The sequence below is a fragment of the Glandiceps talaboti genome, chromosome 18 (assembly GCF_964340395.1).
Source record: "Glandiceps talaboti chromosome 18, keGlaTala1.1, whole genome shotgun sequence".
In the NCBI taxonomy this organism is placed as follows: Eukaryota; Metazoa; Hemichordata; class Enteropneusta; family Spengelidae; genus Glandiceps; species Glandiceps talaboti.
The window spans coordinates 12,451,146-12,473,837 of NC_135566.1; the positions used below are offsets into that span (position 1 = coordinate 12,451,146).

Genomic DNA, 22,692 nt, shown 5'->3' on the forward strand with positions numbered 1-22,692 from the left:
AGATGAAATATGACATGTTTAGAGTATCCATTGATGAGTTTTGATTTTTAGTCGTGCGCTTGCAATTAGAATGGTTGAGACGGACAAAAAAAAGAATAACGTTGGTTGCCGTCAACAATGGGGATTACAAGTTGGCATATCCCTAAGCTGAATCGGGCAGGGGACTGCAAATTTCTATTTTAGATGAAAACATTTTCTCCTCATCCTGGCCCCTATACAGTCTAAACATGCGGCCATGTTACTGTCTGTTGTACATACATATGCCACTCGAGTCCAACCTCTTGTGCAAACATTTTAAAGTAACCATCTGATTGGAGTATTTAATTTGAATTTTGAATATATAAAACAATTTTATCATAGCTTCTACTTGTAACATCGATGTGCAACAATATTGACTAAGTGTGTGTTTGTAACTCGATACAATGCAGAAAGCTAAAAAAAACACCCCACAATGTAAAAATCATGTATGTACAAAAAATAAGTTTTTGCAATTCAGTGTTTTTTTATTTATTTATTTACCCATGTATTTGTTTGTTTGTTTGTTTGTTTGTTTGTTTGTTTGTTTGTTTGTTTGTTTGTTTGTATCACGGTTCCTGGGCACATAACGCTATAGGTCAATGTACAATTAAGTTATAAAGTAAAAAATAACCATCATAATGATTTGATGTTATAAGTAACAACAAGTCTAGATTTTAAATTAATAGAATTAAAATATATTGACGAGTAAAACACGAGAACGAAATTTGGTATTCTTGAATATGCGGGGTTTAAGGGACTTGTATAAGAGGAAAGTAATTTTCAAGTTTTGTCACAAGCAGAAGGTAGATGTATCTTTTCTTCAAGAAACCCACAGTACAATAGATAATGAGCGTCAATGAACTTCAGAGTGGGGAGGTCATATTTTGTTTTCCCATGGAACAAATAATAGTTGTGGAACAGCTATTCTCTTACGTAAAGATTTAGATCTTGAGTTAGTAAAGACAGTGAAGGACTCTTCAGGTAGATTTGTATTTGCTGAGATTTGTCATAAAAATTATAATGCTGTACTTGCAAATTGTTATGTTCCGAACAAAGAAAATGAGCAAGTTGATTTTTTGCGCATGGTGACTTCAACCTTTCACAGTAACTTTCCACATAGTAATTTGATAGTAGGAGGTGATATCAATGTTCCGCTTGACCCAATAATTGATAAAAGAGGTGGTTCCATTGACACTCGAAGCTTGAGTAGGGCCGAAATTCATAACTTCCTAGAGAGGTTTAAGCTCATTGATATTTATATACATCTCAATCCAACAAGTTATAGGTTTACATGGAGGAGGGAAAATATTGCGTCACGTTTAGATTACATTTTTATACCTGCTCAATTCCAGAAAAAACGTTAAGTCTTGTGAAATTATTCCAATTGTGAAAACGGATCACAGTGCAATTACAGTAACATTCCAGTTTTCAGCTTCTCAGAATAGGGGTCCAGGGTTCTGGAAGTTTAACTGTAGCTTGTTACAATATATACATTATACAGAGATGATGAGAGCTCTTATTGTAGAAACTTTAGAAATGAATGCTGGTATGGAAAATAGTACACGCTTCGAGTATTTAAAGTATAAGATCAGTCTTATTCTCTAAAAGGAGGGCTAAAGAAAGAAAAGATAAAGAAAGGGATCTTTATTTGGAGTTACATAGATTCGAAGAGAAAATAGATGATACTTTAGATAATGAGGTTCTAAACAAGTACGAACTTCTGAAAAAAGAACTAGAAGTGAATACTGAGGAAAATATACGCGGCTCACCCATCAGATCAAGAGTACAATGGTATCAACAGGGTGAGAAGAGCACGAAATACTTTTTGAATTTAGAAAAAAGAAATCATTCAAAGAAAACAATTGGTGAGCTTAACGTTGATGGTCAGCTGATCACGAACGAAAATGACATTCTTAGTAAAATTGAAGAGTTTTATTTTGTATAGGTCAACACCACCAAATTTAGATTCTGAGGATATGTTTGGGTTCTTTAATTCTCCAAACATTCCAAAGGTATATACAGATAAAATTAATCTTTGTGAGGGTGCCTTGACGAAAGAGGAGATTTATTCTGCCCTTAAGAAAGCCTCCCAAAACAAATCTCCTGGTTCTGACGGCTTGCCGCCAGAATTTTATTTGTTCTTTTGGGAACAAATAGGAGATGCGTTACTGGCCTCTCCTTACTCCGGGTATAGTGGGGGAATGCTATCAAACTCACAGAGGCAAGCTGTTATAACCTTATTACCAAAAGACAACAAAAACCTAACCCACCTTCGTAATTGGAGACCAGTATCTTTATTGAATGCTGATTACAAACTTGCAAGTGGATGTATTGCGAAACGGCTTGCTGATGTTCTTCCTTCCATTATTCATCATGATCAATCAGCATTTATTCCAGGAAGGAAATTAACAGACAATATTCGTTTAATCTCTGATACAATAGAATTTTGCGAAAACAACAGTCATGCTTTAGTGGTTATGTTTATAGACTTTACCAAAGCCTTTGATTCTTTGAGTGGAGATTTCTGTATAGGGCACTTGATCTTTTTCATTTTGGTGATTCTTTCAAAAAATGGGTGTCCATATTTTACAATAATATCCAGAAATGTGTCTTAAATAACGGTCACTCAACTGGGTGGTTTCACCTTGAACGGGGTATAAGACAGGGCTGCCCCCTGTCCACAGCTTTGCTTGTCATAGTTATCGAGCTACTTGCTATAGCTATTAGGTCTTGCGAACGTATCAAGGGTATACAGCTTCCTAATGGTCAGACACAAGTCATTTCCGGATTTGCTGATGACACCACGTTAAATTTGAGAGATCAAAACTCTGTCAAAATTGCTCTTACCATGTTAAATAGTTTCTCTGAATTTTCGGGGCTTGAAGTAAATTTGGAGAAGACTAAATTACTTTTAGCGGGTGGATAGAAGCAAAAATGGGAGGATATGGAAGGGATTGTGCCAACCGATGAGCCAATTAGATATTTGGGTATTTTTGTGGGCCATGGTCACATCAATAATATTTACGTTAATTTCTACAGTAAAGTCAAGAAAATGTCTGATAAACTTGACATCTGGAAATCACGTGATCTGACTATTAAAGGAAAAGTTACCTTAGTGAAAACCTTTGGTGCTTCAAACTTATTGTATGTCATGAATTCTATTTCTGTTCCTTCCAAAGATGTAACTTATGCAAGGTCTCACCTTTTTAATTTTTTATGGAAAGGAAAAAAAACACCACTTTAAGAATATTACCCTAATACCCTGACTGATGGGGATTTACGAATGGTAGACCTCGAAATTTTGAACAAGGCATTTAAACTAGCATGGGCCATACGTATTACCAATACATCTTCTCCATGGGGGATTATACCCCAGATTTATTTTAATAGATTTGGAGGACTTGAGTTATTACTGAGGTGTAAGGACATTTATAGGACATTCTCGTATTTTGGAAAGAGATAAGCAATTACAGTGCTCCTACTGATTTGCAAGAGGCTACCTCAGAAATACTCTGGAACAATAAATATATTTTAGTAGATGGTAAATCCGTCTGCTACAAGAATTGGTTAAATGAAAGGATGCAATATGTAAAAGACTTGTTAGATGAACAGGGTAAATTTCTGACGTATGAAAATTTCATAAACAAATATGGAGTTTCCACTGATTTTGTTACTTACGTAGGTCTTATTCATAATATATCTAAGAGTTGGAAAGATCTTATTCTTGATGGTAGTTATGTATCAGAAACGAATGTTAGAGAACGAATTGCCGTCAGTGTCGGAAAAGGTAAAACAAAGGACTTCTATAAGCTTTTACTGGATAAAAAATTTAGTCGCCCTATTTCGGAGGAGACATTTAGCAGTATGGACTATGTTAAAGCAAACGACAATATTATAGACTGGAAACAAGTCTGGGCTCTACCCTACAAAATTACAAATGAAGAAAAACTTCGTGTTTTCTAATTTAAGGTCCTCCATCGTATTTTGGCCACTAATGTTTATCTCTTCCGAATTAGGATACGAAATAATCACGACTGTAATAGTTGTAATCAACAAGAAACCCTTGAACACCTTTAAAAAAACAAAAAAAAACCCCGAAATTTAATACTCGGCTAGTGTGCATGGAAAATCACACTTGAAGTCAATGAATGTCAATGAAAATCGGACTATATAAAGTGAGTTGATAATTTTGATCTATAGTATATACAGCATATAGTAAGTAGACAACCTGAAGTATATAAAAGTACAGTAATTGTTCATAGATGTAAAATAGAATAATGGGTAAATATCCGTACCAATGAGCTTCAGTGAAAAGATTAAATACTTAGTATTAAAAACTTTTGAAACCTTCTTGACCGGCTTTCCGTGCAGTTTATCGATATATAGTGTGTAAATGGAGAAGTACTTACTGGCAGTACTGCTTCAATCGTCAGTCTCTTCCATTTAAGACTATACCATTGAATTAGCCGGTCAACTAGTTTCTTCCCAATCCATCGCTTACGAGCTACAGTACCGACTTGGACTGTGTGTCGGATAGACCTCACAACAAAACATTCATATCTGGTTTCAACGAACGCCAAGCTAACGACTTGGTTGATTTTTTTACATGTTCAATCTCCGTCTCCCTCCCTTGTAGATGGGCTAACAACCCAACTTAAATACATTTCAAGTTTACATAAATCCCTATTCTTACAGTATGACGTATACTTATGAAAGACATCACCTGCGGTTCAATATCCAATCACCTTGTCTACATTAGTGATACAAGTTCATATCTCTAAGAACATAAAATAGTTGTGATGAAGTTCTAAGATTAACAAATCACACCACATTAAACTTGCTGATGCTTCAATCGTGCCAGGTACAAATAATTACGAAAAAGGCAATGTCGAGATGTCGAAGACTTATGTTGTTATTTAACAGAATATCATTGTATTGTACAAAGTTTCAATTCATATTAGAGTTCATAATGAAAATTACGAAATATCTTGAATGGAATAAATCTAGCTCTGAGACTCGTAATACTTTCATAAGAATGTAATAGGAGGTTAAGAGTATTCAAATTGTAATAGAATATCCCTTTGCGTTCAGGGCTATTGCATTGCTATAGATGAGTTCCAGTGGTGATGAGTGCAAAGAGCTTTGAGAGGTATGTGCAAAGAGAAATATATATAAACAAACATTATTGTTAAACTTGCATTACCTCAAAACCTGTAAGCAAATCTGCTAAGACTTACATATATATCTGCTACAGTTAAAGCTACATCTGTGTGCGATATTTGTTCTATACATTTCGTTGTTCATTGTCTTGTCAATAACTTGGTGAAAGACTCTCGGAATTCGCGATTTCTCCATGCATAGATAGCAGGATTTAGTGCAGAATTGCTAACTACTAGTGATGACTGGAAGTAGAGAAACCAATGTGCCCCGCACTTTGGTGAATCAATTTGAATGAAATTGGACAAAGCAATAAAAGGTAACCAACATATGACAAATGCACCAATCACTATTGCAACAGTCTTTGTTGCTTTCAAGGATTTCTTAAATGTCGTTGTTTCCAAAGCCTGTTCTTGAACTGCAATTTGCCTTGACTGCTTCCTTGCGATCCAGAAGATATGTAAGTAAAGTACAAACATTGTAATGAACCAAAGAACAAAACCTGCCTCAAGACTGGAACATAAGGAGGTAATATTCCATCAACATTACAAGGCATATCTTGGAGATCAGCGCTACTAGTCACAAGAGCAAATACAAATGTCATAAAAATATTAGGTATTGCCCACATGATAAAGATGGTACACTTTGCTCTTTTTGGAGTCATCCTTACGTGGTATGTCAGTGGCGATGTAATAGCAAGGTGTCTATCTATTGCGATGACAAGCAGGTGAAGAACTGATACTTGGCAACCCTCTTGGAAAGCGATGGCTTGCAGCATACAGTAGTAAATACTACCATGATGTGGCATCGTTCCAAGAGTGAAGCCTGCATTTTGTATTGCCATTCCAACAGCAAGGAAATCAGCACAAGCCAAGCTGCAGATGAAATAATTGTTGACGGTTTTCAGAGTGTCGAAACGGTGAATAGATAAGATCACCAAGGTGTTGCCAAAGATAATAGCCCCTATAATGATAGATGTGGTAATTGTTACTATAATATACGTCAGTGTCAGATTGGTATCACAGATAACATAAGTTTTATCACCACTTCCATTTATCCAAGTCCGAGATTCACGGTTGTTCATCGTAAGGTTCATCATCCGCTTGAAATGTATTATACGCCAGTTGAAAGTATAATATTAAACGAAGAAGTCTTTTACAGCTTACCATCCTATGCAAGTTATTGCCCAAGTGACGAATTAATGTACCCCACTCAATTGATGACATGTACACTCATTATCTATGTTGAATACATCGATTTATGATATACATGTATTCATACTATTTTATATTTTATCACATAAATACGTGCATATCTTCTACTGTGTGACGTCAAACAGGGGTGATTTCACCCCTGTTCTACCGAACTATTTTTTCTCCGTACTGTTGAAGTGTTCGTGTCAATCCCACGCTACGATCAAGTTTATCGTAATAATTATTATATGTGCTTTCAAAACGTAAATGCATACATTACGTTAGTAACGTTACATATATCCTTGGATGGCATGAGTTTGATACATAGAAGTCCTTTTATTTGTATTTGATACATTTTATTCTATTTAAAAATCACGTAGATTATCGATGTCACAGTCGGAAAGCTTCCGATTTTCCGTCGAGCTCAGATCTCCGAACTTACACAACCCGAGAAAATATTATTAAAATGACGGCACAAAAGTCGCATTCAGACAATTCTACTTACGTTTAAAACTAAATTCGATATTACATGTACATCGCAAGGTTATAACCGATAATTTTGGTTGAGAAACCACACAACAGTATGATCGATACCGTAAAATGGTAAGCTTGACCTCGCGACAGGTCACGCGATTATGTAATTTGCATAGCCGACGGGCAAATTTTTTTAATACGCGATGAAGAATATAGTGCGATGAAATGATGCAGTATTCGTAAAATACGATTTAAAATTTCAGAAAAATACGGGGAAATACTTAATTATGTGATAAATATATAATTCCATGAAATCAATGTTAGTTTTACGTCATAATGCTCCTCGTATGATTCCGCGGCCTACCGGCTCGAATTTGTATTAGTCCGCGGAATCATACTCGGAGCATTATGACGTAAAACTAACATTGATTTCATGGGATTATATATAAATATCCTCGGGATAACTTAAATAGTTATAACATTTTGTGACATGTATTGATTGATTTGTTTGTCATTGATTTGATTTTCTTAATATCTGAAACCAATCACAATGTCTTGGCATACACATAATAGCGAGTAAACCTGAATTAGAAAGTCGTGTGACTCGACAAACAAATACAAAATTGATACATCTTATATTTGATAATTGTGTTGAAATATTTGTCATAAAGCATCATTTAAATCAACAAAGCAGAAATATGTAAACACACATTGCATTCCTTTTGTTGATAGCTGGGCCAGCTCTGGAACTGTGTAGAATTTTGTTAACTTTAGCCTCAATTTCAACGCCGTATGACTCGATAAACTGTTACTAACACTCTACATTTGTTTGTATTGTACGACAAAAATCTTACCAACAGTGCCAGAGTTTGTTTCCTTGAACAACCTTTGAAGTTCTAAACCAACCGCTGGAGTTTGACATGAATCGTTCCATTAGTTTTTAACCCTCGCTCCTTGTCAGTATTTTTTTAAACGACCCTCTAAATTCCTTGCTTCTCCATGCATAAATAACAGGATTAAGTGCCGAATTACTAACTGCCAGAAATATTATGAAGAAATAGAACCACGGAGTTCCACATGTTGGCCGGGGAGTATCAATTGAAGCGAACAGAATAATGGGTGGAAACCAGCAAACGACAAAAGCGCCAAGCACTATACTTAAAGTCTTCACAGTTTTCAAGTCTTTCTTGTATGTTGTACTTTCGAATAATTGTCCCTGTTGTGCAATTCTCCTGGAATGTTTCCTCGCTATCAAGAATATGTGTAAGGAGAATTAAAGTGATCATAAATGGACCTCCACAGAATATGACGAACAACAGAGATCGCGGCTGTGTATGACCAACTGTACAGGAGACATCTTTGAAATTAATGTCACTGTTTACATAATGTAATTCAATGTTACATAAATTACTGGTATTAACCAAATTACAAATATGGTGCCTTTTGGTCCTTCTTGGTGTCATTGCTGCTTGATATGTCAATGGTGATGGAATAGCAAGATGTCTGTCTATTACAATGATGAGTAAGTGGACTATTGATCCTAAGCCTCCACTTTGCGTAGCCATGGATTGTAGAAGGCAGAAGTAAATACTTCCCCTGATTGGAATTTGACCGAGAGTTATACCTGCATTGAAGACCGCATTCATCACAACAAACAAGTCCGTGCAAGCAAGACTACATATGAAATAGTTGTTGGTAGTTTGAAGCACTAGAAAACGATGAACAGACACAATGACCAGAACATTGCGAAATATGATAACACTATGATGAGAGATGTGGTAGCTGCAAAAGTAACATACGCCCCGATGAAATCGTCATCACTCAATAGTTCGGCTATCTTTCTATTCACTCTATCTTTCTATTTATCTAATGAAGTTCAATAGATAACATATATGTATGATTGCCATGTTTAGAGTATCCATTGATGAGTTGGTTTTTTTCAATTTGTATGAGAGAATGAAAATAAAATAAAAAGAAGTTTAATTATAATCTACAACTATATCTGGTCATTTATAGTTGTGCGCTTGCAATTAGAATGGTTTAGACGGAAATCAAGAATACTGTTGGTTGTCATACACATGGGGATTTCAAGTGGGATATCTTTCAGCAGTTTTATTCGGGAGGCCATACCTTTTTGAGAGTGCTGAGTGGGGGTAGGGGGCTGCAAATTTTTATTTTAGATAAAAGCACTTTCTCCTCACCCCTTATAAACTCTCAAATGGCGGCCATGTTACTAGTACCTGTTGTACATACATATGTCACTCGAGTGTCCAACCACATACTGCTAACCTTTTAAAGTGGCCAACATTGACTAAGTATGTGTTTGTAACTCGAAAGTGGTTTCAATTTACACTTGCCTATTACAAAATATCTCACCCGATGGAGCAATACCACAATGTCAGCAACATTTTTTTATTGATATGTTTTGCGGAGACATCATTATTGTTGAATATAAATTCAAATCCAGATACATATTCAGATTCAGGTTCAGATTTTATTTCCATTTGACACCTCCGTCCCATTCAATATAGATATACAGATGTGAATTCGTTTAAAGTTTATATAAGACAAACATGTATAATGTTCAACATATCATGTAGTCATTAATTAATACAATAGAACATAACGCTATAGGTCACCACTATGAATTTAAATGTAACCATCATAATGATTTGATGTTATAAGTAACAACATGTCTAGATTTAAAATTTACAGAATTAAAATAGATTGACGAATAAAACACGACATGTATTAAGAACGAAATTTAATACTCGGCTAAAGTGCATGGAAAATCACACTTGAAGTCAATGAATGTCAATGAAAATCGGACTATATAAAGTGAGTTGATAATTTTGATCTATAGTATATACAGCATATAGTAAGTAGACAACCTGAAGTATATAAAAGTACAGTAATTGTTCATAGATGTAAAATAGAATAATGGGTAAATATCCGTACCAATAAGCTTCAGCTACAAGATAAAATACTTACTAACAAACACTTCATAAGAATGTAATAGTTAAGGAGTATTCAAATTGGAAAAAATATGCCCTTGGAAGTTTAGAGCCATTGCGCCGCTATAGCTGAGTGCAAAGAGCTTTGAGAGGTATGTGCAAGGAGAATAAACAAACATTATTGTTGAACTTGCATTACCTCAAAGCATGTAAGCAATATCTGCTAAGACTTGCATATATATCTGCTACAGTTAAAGCTACATCTGTGTGCGATATTGGTCCTATACATTTCGTTGTTCATTGTCTTCTCAATAACTTAGTGAAAGACTCTCGGAATTCGCGATTTCTCCATGCATATATAGCAGGATTTAGTGCAGAATTGCTAACTACTAGTAATGACAGGAAGTAGAGAAACCGAATTGTCCAGCACTTCGGTGAAGCAATTTCAATGAAATTTGTCCAAGTAATAAAAGGTAACCAACATATGACAAATGCACCAATCACTATTGCAACGGTCTTTGTTGCTTTCAAGGATTTCTTAAATGTCGTTGTTTCCAAAGCCTGTTCTTGAACTGCAATTTGCCTTGACTGCTTCCTTGCGATCCAGAAGATGTGTAAGTAAAGTACAAACATTATAATGAACGGCACACCAAAGAATAAAACCTGCCACAAGACTGAAAAATAAAGAGGTAATATTCCATCTAAATTACATGGCATATCTTGGAGATCAGCGTTACTATTCACAAGAGTGAATACAAATAGAAATGTCATATAAATATTAGGTATTGCCCACATTGTAAGGATTGTACATTTTGCTCTTTTTGGAGTCATCCTTACGTGGTATGCCAATGGTGATGAAATAGCAAGGTGTCTATCTATTGCGATGACAAACAGGTGAAGAACTGATACTTGGCAACCCTCTTGGAAAGCGAGGGCGTGCAGCATGCAGTAGAAAATACTACCATGAAATGGCATCGTTCCAAGAGTTAAGCCTGCATTTTGTATTGCCATTCCAACAGCAATCAAATCAGCACAAGCCAAGCTGCAGATGAAATAATTGTTGACGGTTTTCAGAGCGTCGAAACGGTGAATAGATAAAATCACCAAGGTGTTGCCAAAGATAATAGCCCCTATAATGATAGATGTGGTAATTGTAACTATAACAAACGTCAATGTCAGATTGGTATCACAGATAACATAAGTTTTATCATCGCTTCCATTTATCCAAGTCAGAGGTTCACTGTTGTTCATCGTAATGTTCATCATCAGCTTGAAATGTAGTATACGCCAGTTAACCGAGGAAGTCTCTTATAGCTTCCCACCCTATGTAAGTTATTACCTAAGTGACAAATTAATGTACGCCACTCAATTGATGACATGTACATTTCATTATCTATGTTGAATAAAGCGATATATGATATATATGTATTCATAGTTTTATATTATATCATCGGGATAACTTAAATAGTATTTCATAACATTTTGTGACAGGTATTGATTGATTTCCCTTTCATTGATTTGATTTTCTTAATATCTGAAACCAATCAAAATGTCTTGACATAGTGATTAAACCTGAATTAGAAAGTCGTGTGACTCGACAAACAAATACAAAATTGCGACATCTTATGATTGATAACTGTGTTGAAATATTTGTCATAAAGCATAGTTTAAATCAACAACAACGTGGAAATATGTTAACATATACTACTTTCCCTTTGTGGATTGCTGGGTCAGCTCTGGAACTGTATAGAATTTTGTTAACTTTAACCTGAATTTGAACGCGGTATGACTCGATAAACTCTTACTAACACTTTACTTTTGTTTGTGTTGTACGACAAAAATCTTACCAACAGTGCCAGAGTTTGTTTCGTTGAGCAACCTTTGAAGCTTTGAACCTTTGGAGTATGACGTGGAATTGATCCATTAGTTTTTAACCCTCCCTCCTTGTCAGTAATTTCTTAAACGACCCTCTAAATTCCTTGCTTCTCCATGCATAAATAACAGGATTAAGTGCCGAATTACTAACTGCCAGAAATATTATGAAGAAATAGAACCACGGAGTTCCACATGTTGGCCAGGGAGTATCAATCGAAGCAAACAGAATAATGGGTGGAAACCAACAAACGACAAAAGCGCCAAGCACAATACTTAGAGTCTTCACAGTTTTCAAGTCTTTCTTGTATGTTGTATTTTCGAATAATTGTTCCTGTTGTGCAATTCTCCTGGAATGTTTCCTCGCTATCAAGAATATGTGTAAGTAAAGAATTAAAATGATGATAAATGGACCTGTATGGAATATGGCGAACAACAGAGTTCGCGGCAGTGTATGATTAATTGAACAGGAGACATCTTTAAAATTAATGCCACTGCTTAAATCTATAGAGTAATTCAATGTTAAATAAATTACTGGTATTAACCAAATTACAAATATGGCGCCTTTGGTCCTTCTTGGTGTCATTGCTGCTTGATATGCCAATGGTGATGAAATAGCACGATGCCTATCTATTGCAATGACGAGTAAGTGAACTATTGATCCTAAACTTCCAATTTGTGTAACCAGGGATCCCATAAGACAGAAGTAAATACTTCCTCTTAGTGGAATTTGGTGGAGAGCCATTCCTGCATTGAAGACCGCAGTCATCACGACAGACAGGTCCGCACAAGCAAGACTACATATGAAATAGTTGTTGGTAGTTTGAAGCACTGGAAAACGATGAACAGACAAAATGACCAGAACATTGCCGAATATGATAGCAGCTACGATGAGAGATGTGGTAACTATAACAGTAACGTATGCTCCGATGAAATCGTCATCGCACAGTAGTTCAGTGTTGTTTCCTCTTCCTTTTTCTTGTGCAGATTCTGATGTATTCATCCTGACGAGTCGACATATGTTTGATATATATACGCTCAGTTAAAACAGTCTTATATCAACGTGTACTTATATGTATCTGATGACAGAGGAGTATGACAAATCTGTATTGCTCTATCGGATTTAATACAACACTGCTCTCCCTAAAGTACACAATTTGATGGACAGAAATGTGACAATGTTGACAATAGTTTGATTTTGTAGATATGGTCTGAAAGGAAAATTATCTTGCATTTAATAAAAACTGCAGTTAATTAACACTACCTTGTCAATGGTCCAAATAAGTTGAATCGGTGAAAATATAGTCATCCATTGACAAATTTTAATTAATTTGACACACACACACACACACACACACACACACACACACACACACACGCAGTCCTCAAGCAGGCTTCCTCATACTCAAATGTTAGCAAACGATGTCAACTATGTCTCTGAGAAAAATATGTTATTATAACCGCTGATAAATCAACCACCTTGAATAGCAGATCTGAACTAATTAGTAAATGCAGACACGCTAACAAGTTCTTACTTAATAATACGTAACCTTTGTTTACATACAAGTTTGTGTACACACAGCCGTCAATGAACACACCTAAGTACTGTACATAAACTCAGACCACGTTAGTAGTCTGAGACATAAAGCAGCATGTAAAGTCAACGACTGCAATATTACGCCTGAAGATCCTTCTGGTGAAACGGTCCGTAGCGTAAATCCATAATGTAATATCATACTCGTAATCTTTCATTTTATGTATATGACAACAAGGGTGTTTCTGTATCGAATTGTATATGGAAAATAACAAGAAGGGAAGTTTAATGATAACCTAAAGCAATATTGGCATAAATTGCTATTGATTAGTGCGATTAGAGAAAGCATTTAGAGTGATTACAGTCAAATTAAAAGGTGATCCCGGTAGTGCCGGTTGTCGTATACAGGCTTCTAATGTATATATTATCAAGTGAACATAACTTTCAGGTGATACATAGATTCTTTCTTTCAGCAACAATATCACTTTGGTTTAAGAGTGATAACGTCTTCTCAGTAAATCAAAATCAGTGAAAAGGTCAGAGCCACTGAAACATTATTTTTTTTATGAAACGTAAAGTTTACATAAGCACTGATTAGACCAATACAACTGTCATTTATGGTTCCTTTGTTCCTACAATTGATTAATATTCATACCACAACAGCTTACGTTATCTCTCATACCCCATGCGCCATGCTGTCGGGTAATAACGTAGCTGAAGCACAGATGAAATGACTCCACCTACACAAAGTACTCAGGTTCACCAACCTAGTTTCCAGATCCAAATTATATGGACTTCGAAGCTTGTATTCTCATTAATTATCAAATGGCTGATTTCAATAAAAATATACACAAGTATTAAGCTATACACGTATGTCTATATCAATGCATATACCAAACTATGTGATATTTGAAGTGTGCATTCCTAATTACTGAAAACCGCTAATTAGTCCAAGTATGTGGTTGTTTCGACTTCTAAGTGAGATATTGGTATATTAACTTTCATACTTCAATTTCTTTTCAATAACTTTATGAAAGACTCTCGAAAGTCACGGTTTCTCCATGCATAGATAGCTGGATTTACTGCAGAGTTGCTAACTGCTAGTGAGAACACGATATAATACAGCCAAGGTGTTCCACATTCAGCCGAAGGCAATTGAACAATAGGAGCCATTATAGCGAATGGTATCCAACAGATGGCAAATGCACCAATCACTATAGCAAAGGTCTTTGTTGCTTTTAAGGCTTTCTTAAACGTCGCTGTTTCGAAGGTTATATGTTGTTGTACTGCAATTTGCCTTGAATGCCTTTTTGCGATCCAGAAGATATGTAAGTATAGGATAAACATAATGATGAAGGGCGTTATGAAAAATGACATAGCCCAGAACATTGAAAATTCAGGGGGTAATATCCCTCGCATGTCGCACTGAATGTCTTGAAAATCAATGTCATTTGTAGCTTGAATACATGGATAGAGAACTGTTAGATATAAAAGAGGTATTATCCAAATTGAAAAGATGGTCCATTTTGCTCTTCTTGGTGTCATCTTTACCGGATATGTAAGTGGTGATGTAATAGCAAGGTGTCTATCTATTGCGATGACAAGCAGGTGAATAATTGATACCTGGCAACCCTCTAAAAAAGAAGCTGCTTGTAATATGCAGTAGTAAATGTTGCCATAATTTGGAATCGTTCCAAGAACCATACCTGCATTACTAACTGCACTGAGAGTCGCAAGCAAATCAGCACAAGCCAAGCTGCATATAAAATAATTGTTGATGGTTTTCAGAGCTTGGAAGCGACGAACAGATAAAATCACCAATGTGTTGCCAAAAATGATAGCCCCTATAATGAGAGATGTGGTAATTGTAACTATAATGTGTGCCACTGTCCCATTGGAATCACAGATAACATCAGTTGCATTGTCAGTTCCATTTGGTCCATTCGAGGATTCAGAAGTGTTCATCATCAGCATGATCACCGGATATAAGATTATTACATGTCCTATTAGTTGCAAGTGTGATATCTGAATGATTAAAAATAGTGGTAGGGTTTCTTTTCACTTACGAATGATTTGCATAAGTGTCAGATTAGTTCATCGAATGACATTGATGACATGTGCAAATACATTAAAATACTATTTCTTAAAGGAACGACTAACTGTAACGATATACCCTCGAGACAAACATGTCTCATATTTCAAGACAGTTGCTAATTGATTTCGCTGTCACTAACTTCCTCATTAGTATGTGTCTAGGAGACAATGACGGTTTTTATCATTTAAAAAGGTCATTTCTCCAGTAGTTTATTTTGACACAAACAAACAAACAAACAAACACGCGCGCACGCACGCACGCACGCATGCATGCGTACATACATACATACATACATACATACATACATACATACATACATACATACATACATACATACATACATACATACATATTTAGAAATGTTCGGGTTTTGACCTGGCATTTCTGTGTCTCGCCAATTTTTCCTTTGAAAAAGAATATTTATTCGAAACGTCGGATTTAACAGCTATATATACGGACTGGTTTATTAGTTCCTTATGCATTTCTTTCTACATACATACATACATACATACATACATACATACATACATACATACATACATACATACATGCATACATGCATGCATGCATGCATGCAGGCAGGCAGGCAGGCAGGCAGGCAGGCAGACAGACAGACAGACAGACAGACAGACAGACAGACAGACAGACAGACAGACAGATAATGACAAACATATCTCATAAGTATCACAACAAGTTACCCTGGTGTGTGTGTGTGTGTGTTTATAACACACTTTGTGTTAAGAAAGGATTCATAAAAGTCGTTTTGACAGATGGTATAGAAGATTCAGTCAGAGAAATGATTTCATACGTATGTTGATATTTATTTGCGCCGATTCATAACTTCTACCATAGGAGAGGTGTATATCTCGTATCAAGAAAGCGCACTGTAAACTTTCAATAACATAATAAAGGAATACGTTTGCATTATCTGGCCTTTATTCTTCCTTTATTCTATCATGTGGACTTTGTCTTTCACTTCCATGTCATTCATCAAACTGTATCAAATACACATCTATTGATCCTAACAGACAAATGGACTGGTAACACAAACAACTTTGCAAATATAATACCAATCACTGTCAAAACATGTCTAACTCTGAAACACCCTGGGGTTGTTTTACCTTTTATATTTATCGATACAATACAGCGTAAAAAGTCTTAGGGTCATGGTAAAATTGATTCCATCATAACTGTCATGTGCAATAATTAAAATGTCATAAGTTATTGATATTAAGAGAAGGGTTGTCTAAACTATACGTCTATATCAAACCCGATACGTTATTAGCTTATAAAGTGTACCATATACTCACACAATAACCTGGATAAATCGATTTGCCAGAAGATTACTTTCTTGATTTACATAGAAGCTTCCAACTAAAATGTCAAACTTTTCAAAGTGAAAGAGAAAATGACTAAATATACATACAGAGTATCACTAAAGAGTAGAAACTTTCACTAAGGTATCGCCCAGGCCAGTCAAAGTTCGGGAGAAAACACCCCTTTGAAATGACAAGGAATGTTTCGAGGATCACTAGCAGTTTTAATTTTTTCCACCCAAAGAAATATTAGACAACACCTCCTGAAATGCTAAAATAAGTTTGCAATCCACAGTGTGGACATTTGTAGAAACCATGAGGGACATTACACTGAAAATAAATCGCTGTTTGTTGTAAATCTGATGTAAGTTAAAGGGCGCATCACATGTATGGCCTGGCGGATTGATATGACTTCACTTCTGCACGTTCATATCGAGCTTTTGCAGTCACGCATACGCATCATTCAAGACGTCGCTTGAAACACACAAATAGAGCTAGCACTGCACAGAACGAAGATTTAAAAAACATGCAACATAAAATTATTGTTAACAAGGTTTGCCATTTAATAACATGGATGATAATTTGACTATGATATTTCGGGAAAAATACGCTGTACCGTGTACGGTTGAGTACCTGCCATCATGAATAGCATGCATTACACCATGGTCGATGAAACAACAAAATTATGTAATCAAAAAACATCAACATCGTGAATTCGGGCGTAAAACAGGTCTTTGTAACATTAAAGTTGTAAAAAATCACAAATTATTTCAGTCGCTTACTATCGTCCGATTCTATTTACTAACAGACGCTTCCTCCTCTTGTTTTAGGCGTTCGGAGATCTTTGAAATTATATACAGCAAGCGTACAGTTGTTCACATTCGTACGATCTAGCGGGCCTGGGTACGAATAACCCAAGTCGGAGTACTCCACACATGCACTCACGAGTCATGGGGTACTGTCATACTACACCCTCCCCCCCCCCCCCCACACACACACCTCCTTTTTATTACATTATGATAAAACTAGAGAGAGGAAAATGCATTACCAATACTCTCTCAGACTCACGGATTCGTCTTTGCCATATCCCATAAGTTAATTCTAATCGCTCAACTCTCTATAGTTTAACTAATGAAATGACTTTTCAATATACAAATAAAAGAACACACCGTTCTTTTACTATTTTTACAACATTAATGAATTACTTGCCAAAATGAAAAAAGAATTAACATAACTAAAACAGATAATTTCGTCGGTGTAATTTGAATGTCAGAATGACATCTATTTTGTGTTTGGTATATTCTTGGAAATGCCCACCATAATCCTCGCTACCTACAATGCCATGTTACCATATCCTAGGCGATAAAGAGGGAACACTGACAGCATAAAGGTATAATAATTTATGTATAGTGTGTGGAAAGGATTCCTTAGCGTCGACCAAGAATCGAATGAACAGTATTTGTCGTCTGTGGCGAGGTGGTAAAATTCTTTTTCAGGACCTTAGAATCAACGACCTTGGTCTGCTACTTAAAAAATTATTGTGCGGTACATTTAAATAGTTCTAGCATACTCTGCAGGGTTTCATATTTTGAGCTCAAATGCACCGCTAACTTCGTGTTTGGCAGTCACAATTTGTGATAGAAACTTGAGTTATATCTTACGTACATGTGAGGTATTTGGTCGTCAATTTCATAGTTCACTTTCTTGTCAATAACTTTATGAAAGACTCTCGAAATTCGCGGTTTCTCCATGCATAGATAGCTGGATTTACTGCAGAGTTGCTAACTGCTAGGGAGAACACAATATAAAACAGCCAAGGTGTTCCACATTCTGCTGAAAATTTTGGAACAAAAGAAACCATAGTAGCTAATGGTATCCAACAGATGGCAAATGCACCAATCACTATAGCAAGGGTCTTTGTTGCTTTTAAGGCTTTCTTAAATGTCGCTGTTTCGAAGGTATGTTGTTGTACTGCAATTTGCCTTGAATGTTTTTTTGCGATCCAGAAGATATGTAAGTATAGGATAAACATAATGATGAATGGCGATATGAAAAATGACACAGCCCAGAACATTGTAAATTCAGGAGGTATTATCCCCCGCATGTCACAATGAATGTTTTGACCAATGTCATTGGTAGCTTGAATACATGGATACAGAACTGTTAGATATATAACAGGTATTATCCAAATTACAAAGATGGTCCATTTTGCTCTTCTTAGTGTCATCTTTACTGGATATGTAAGTGGTGATGTAATAGCAAGGTGTCTATCTATTGCGATGACAAGCAGGTGAATAATTGATATTTGGCAACCCTCTTGGAAAGCGATAGCTTGCAGCATGCAGTAGTAAATGTTGCCGTGATATGGAATCCTTCCAAGAGCCATACCTGCATTATTAACTGCAGTGAGAATCGCAACCAAATCAGCACAAGCCAAGCTGCATATAAAGTAATTGTTGATGGTTTTCAGAGCTTGAAAGCGATAAATAGATAAAATCACCAAGGCGTTGCCAAAAATGATAGTTGATATAATGGCAGTTGTTGTAATTGTAACTATAATGTATGCCAGTGTCCTATTAGGATCATACATAACATCAGTTCCATTACCACTTCCATTTACTCCAATCAGAGATTCAGAGGTGTTCATTATCAGTTTCATCATCAGACTTTAGTGACTTAGGTTTTCATCATCAGCATGATCATCGGATATAAGATTTATTCTTCGGCAAGGTGGAGCCAAATTCTACAGAGTTACTGACAGGCGGCGATTGCAGCGCTTGACCAATCAGTAGTTGGGGAAGCCGGATATAACAGTTTATATACCCTAGTAACTGTAACTGTGATATCTGAATGATTGGAAAATAGTGGCAGGGTTTCCTGTCCCTTACGAATGATTTGCATAAGTGTCAGATTAGTTCTTCCAATAAAATTGATGAGATAGGCAAATACATTGAAACACTTTCTAAAACGAAAGTGTAATGCATTGTAATGACGTACCCTGGACACAAACATGACGTATACATCAAGACTGTTGGAAATTGACATTTATGTCATTAATTTCCTCATTCGTTTTTGTGTTGGAGACAATGGCGTTCTTTTATCGTCCGGTGTATGTATTTAAATATATGCGATAGATAATTGAGTTAAATCGTACGTACATGTGAGATATTGGTCGTACTTCACTTTCTTTTCAATAACTTTATGAAAGACTCTCGAAAGTCACGGTTTCTCCATGCATAGATAACTGGATTTACTGCAGAGTTGCTAACTGCTATTGAGAACACGATATAAAACAGCCAAGGTGTTTCACATTCTGCTGTAGGAATTGAAACGATGGAAACCATAGTAGCGAATGGTATCCAACAGATGGCAAATGCACCAATCACTATAGCAAGGGTCTTTGTTGCTTTTAAGGCTTTCTTAAATGACACTGTTTCGAAGGCATGTTGTTGTACTGCAATTTGCCTTGAATGCTTTTTTGCGATCCAGAAGATATGTAAGTATAGGATAAACATAATGATGAACGGCGCTATGAAAAATGACACAGCCCAGAACATTGTAAATTCGGGAGGTAATATCCCTTGCATGTCGCAATAAATGTCTTGAAAATCAATGTCCTTGGTAGCTTGAATACATGGATAGAGAACTGTTAGATATAGAACGGGTATTATCCAAATTACAAAGATGGTCCATTTTGCTCTTCTTGGTGTCATCTTTACTGGATATGTAAGTGGTGATGTAATAGCAAGGTGTCTATCTATTGCGATGACAAGCAGGTGAATAATTGATACTTGGCAACCCTCTAGAAAAGAAGCTGCTTGTAATATGCAGTAGTAAATGTTGCCATAATTTGGAATCGTTCCAAGAGCCATACCTGCATTACTAACTGCACTGAGAGTCGCAAGCAAATCAGCACAAGCCAAGCTACATATAAAATGATTGTTGGTGGTTTTCAGAGCTTGGAAGCGATGAACTGATAAAATCACCAAGGCGTTGCCAAAAATGATAGCCCCTATAATGAAAGATGTGGTAATTGTAACCATAATGTACGCCACTGTCCCATTGGCATCACAGATAACATCAGTTGCATTGTCAGTTCCATTTGGTCCATTCGAGGATTCAGAGGTGTTCATCATCAGATCACCGGATATAAGATTATTATATATGTCCCATTAGTTGCAAGTGTGATATCTGAATGATTGAAAAATGGTGGTAGGGTTTCCTTTCACTTACGAGTGATTTCCATAAGTGTCAAATTAGTTCATCCAATGAAATTGATGAGATATACAAACACATTAAAACACTATTTCTTGAATGAACGTGTGCGACTAAATGTAATGATATACCTTCGAGACAAACATATCTCATATTTCAAGACAGCTGCTAATTGATTTCGCTGTCACCAACTTCCTCATTCGTATGTGTGTAGGAGACACTGACGTTTCATATCATCGATAAAAGGTCATTTCTCCAGTAATATATTTTGAAACGAACAAAAAAAATATACATACATACATACATACATACATACATACATACATACATACGTACGTACGTACGTACGTACGTACGTACATACAGACAGACAGACAGACAGACAGACAGACAGACAGACAGACAGACCTTATAAACATCACAAGTTACCCTGATGTACGTGTATGTTTCTAACAACCTTTGTGTTAGGAAAGGACTCACAGATTAGAAAAATTGTTTTGACAGACGGATGAGAAGATTCAGTCAGCGAGAAATGATTTCATATGTATGTTGATAATTACCTGCGCCCATTCATAACTTCTACCATAGGAGAGGTGTATTTCTCGTATCAATAAAGTGCACTGTAAAGTTTCAATAAATAAATAAATATAAATAATAAAGGAATACGTTTGCATTATGTGACCTTTAGTCTTCCTTTCTTAATTCTATCAAACTGTATCAAATATATATATCTATTGATCCTAACAGACAAAAGGACTGGTAACACAAACAACTTTGCAAATATAATACCAATCACTGTCAAAACATGCCTAACTCTGAAACACCCTTGGGTTGTTTCACATTTTATACTTATCTATACAATACAGCGTAAAAGTCCTAGGGTCATGGTAAAATTGATTCCATCATAACTGTCATGTGCAATAATTAAAATGTCATAAGTTATTGATATTAAGAGAAGGGTTGTCTAAACTATACGTCTATATCAAACCCGATACGTTATTAGCTTATAAAGTGTACCATATACTCACACAATAACCTGAATAAAACGATTTGCCAGAGGATTAGTTTCTTGATTTACATAGAAGCCTCCAGCTAAAATATCAAACTTTATAAAGTGAAAGAGAAAATGACTAAATATACATACAGAGTTTCGCTAAAGAGTAGAAACTTCCACTGAAGTATCGGCCAGGCCAGTCAAAGTTCGGGAGAAAATGACAAGGAATGTTTCGAGGATCACTAGCAGTTTTAATTTGTTCCACCCAAAGAAATATTTGACAACACCTCCTGAAATGCTAAAATAAGTTTGCAATCCACAGTGTGGGCATTTTTGGAGACAGTGATGGCCATTACACTGAAAATAAACAGCTGTTTGTTGTAAATCTGATGTAAATTAAAGGGCGCATCACATGTATACGTGTATACGTATGGCCTGGCGGATTGATATAACTTCATTTCTGCACGTTCATATCTCGAGCTTTTGCACTCACGTATACGCATCATTCAAGTCGCAGGCAACACACAAATAGAGCTAGCACTGCACAGAACGAAGATTTATTAAAACGTGCAACACAAAATTATTGTTAACAAGGTTTGCCATTTAATAACATGGATGATAATTTCACTGTGCAACAGATATTTCGGGAAACACGTTGTACTGTATACGGTTGAGTACCTGCCATCATGAATAGCATGTATTACACCATGATCGATTCAACAAGAGAAATATGTAATCAAAAGATATCTCGACATCGTGAATTTGGGCGTGAAACAGGTCTTTGTAACATTAAAGTTGTAAAAAATCACAAATTCTAAACTCATTATTTCAGTCGCTTACTATTATCCGATTCTATTCATTAATAGACCC

General features: G+C 35.9%; 5 protein-coding genes across 5 annotated transcripts; all 5 read right to left on the reverse strand.

The window, feature by feature from the left end:
• Positions 1 to 5,548: 5,548 nt before the first annotated feature.
• On the reverse strand, positions 5,549 to 6,259 carry LOC144449686 (beta-2 adrenergic receptor-like). Its single transcript, XM_078140260.1, has one exon. It carries the CDS (start codon positions 6,257 to 6,259, stop codon positions 5,549 to 5,551), a length of 711 nt encoding a protein of 236 aa, XP_077996386.1.
• Positions 6,260 to 10,093: 3,834 nt separating this feature from the next.
• On the reverse strand, positions 10,094 to 11,047 carry LOC144449687 (trace amine-associated receptor 5-like). The gene has a single exon (XM_078140262.1). The coding sequence runs from the start codon at positions 11,045 to 11,047 to the stop codon at positions 10,094 to 10,096; it is 954 nt and encodes a 317-aa protein (XP_077996388.1).
• Positions 11,048 to 14,210: 3,163 nt separating this feature from the next.
• Positions 14,211 to 15,176, reverse strand: LOC144449688 (octopamine receptor beta-2R-like). The gene has a single exon (XM_078140263.1). The coding sequence runs from the start codon at positions 15,174 to 15,176 to the stop codon at positions 14,211 to 14,213; it is 966 nt and encodes a 321-aa protein (XP_077996389.1).
• A 3,133-nt stretch (positions 15,177 to 18,309) lies between these two features.
• LOC144449689 (adenosine receptor A2a-like) lies at positions 18,310 to 19,260 on the reverse strand. Its single transcript, XM_078140264.1, has one exon. It carries the CDS (start codon positions 19,258 to 19,260, stop codon positions 18,310 to 18,312), a length of 951 nt encoding a protein of 316 aa, XP_077996390.1.
• A 532-nt stretch (positions 19,261 to 19,792) lies between these two features.
• LOC144449690 (adenosine receptor A2b-like) lies at positions 19,793 to 20,746 on the reverse strand. Its single transcript, XM_078140265.1, has one exon. The coding sequence runs from the start codon at positions 20,744 to 20,746 to the stop codon at positions 19,793 to 19,795; it is 954 nt and encodes a 317-aa protein (XP_077996391.1).
• Between the last annotated feature and the right edge of the window lie 1,946 nt (positions 20,747 to 22,692).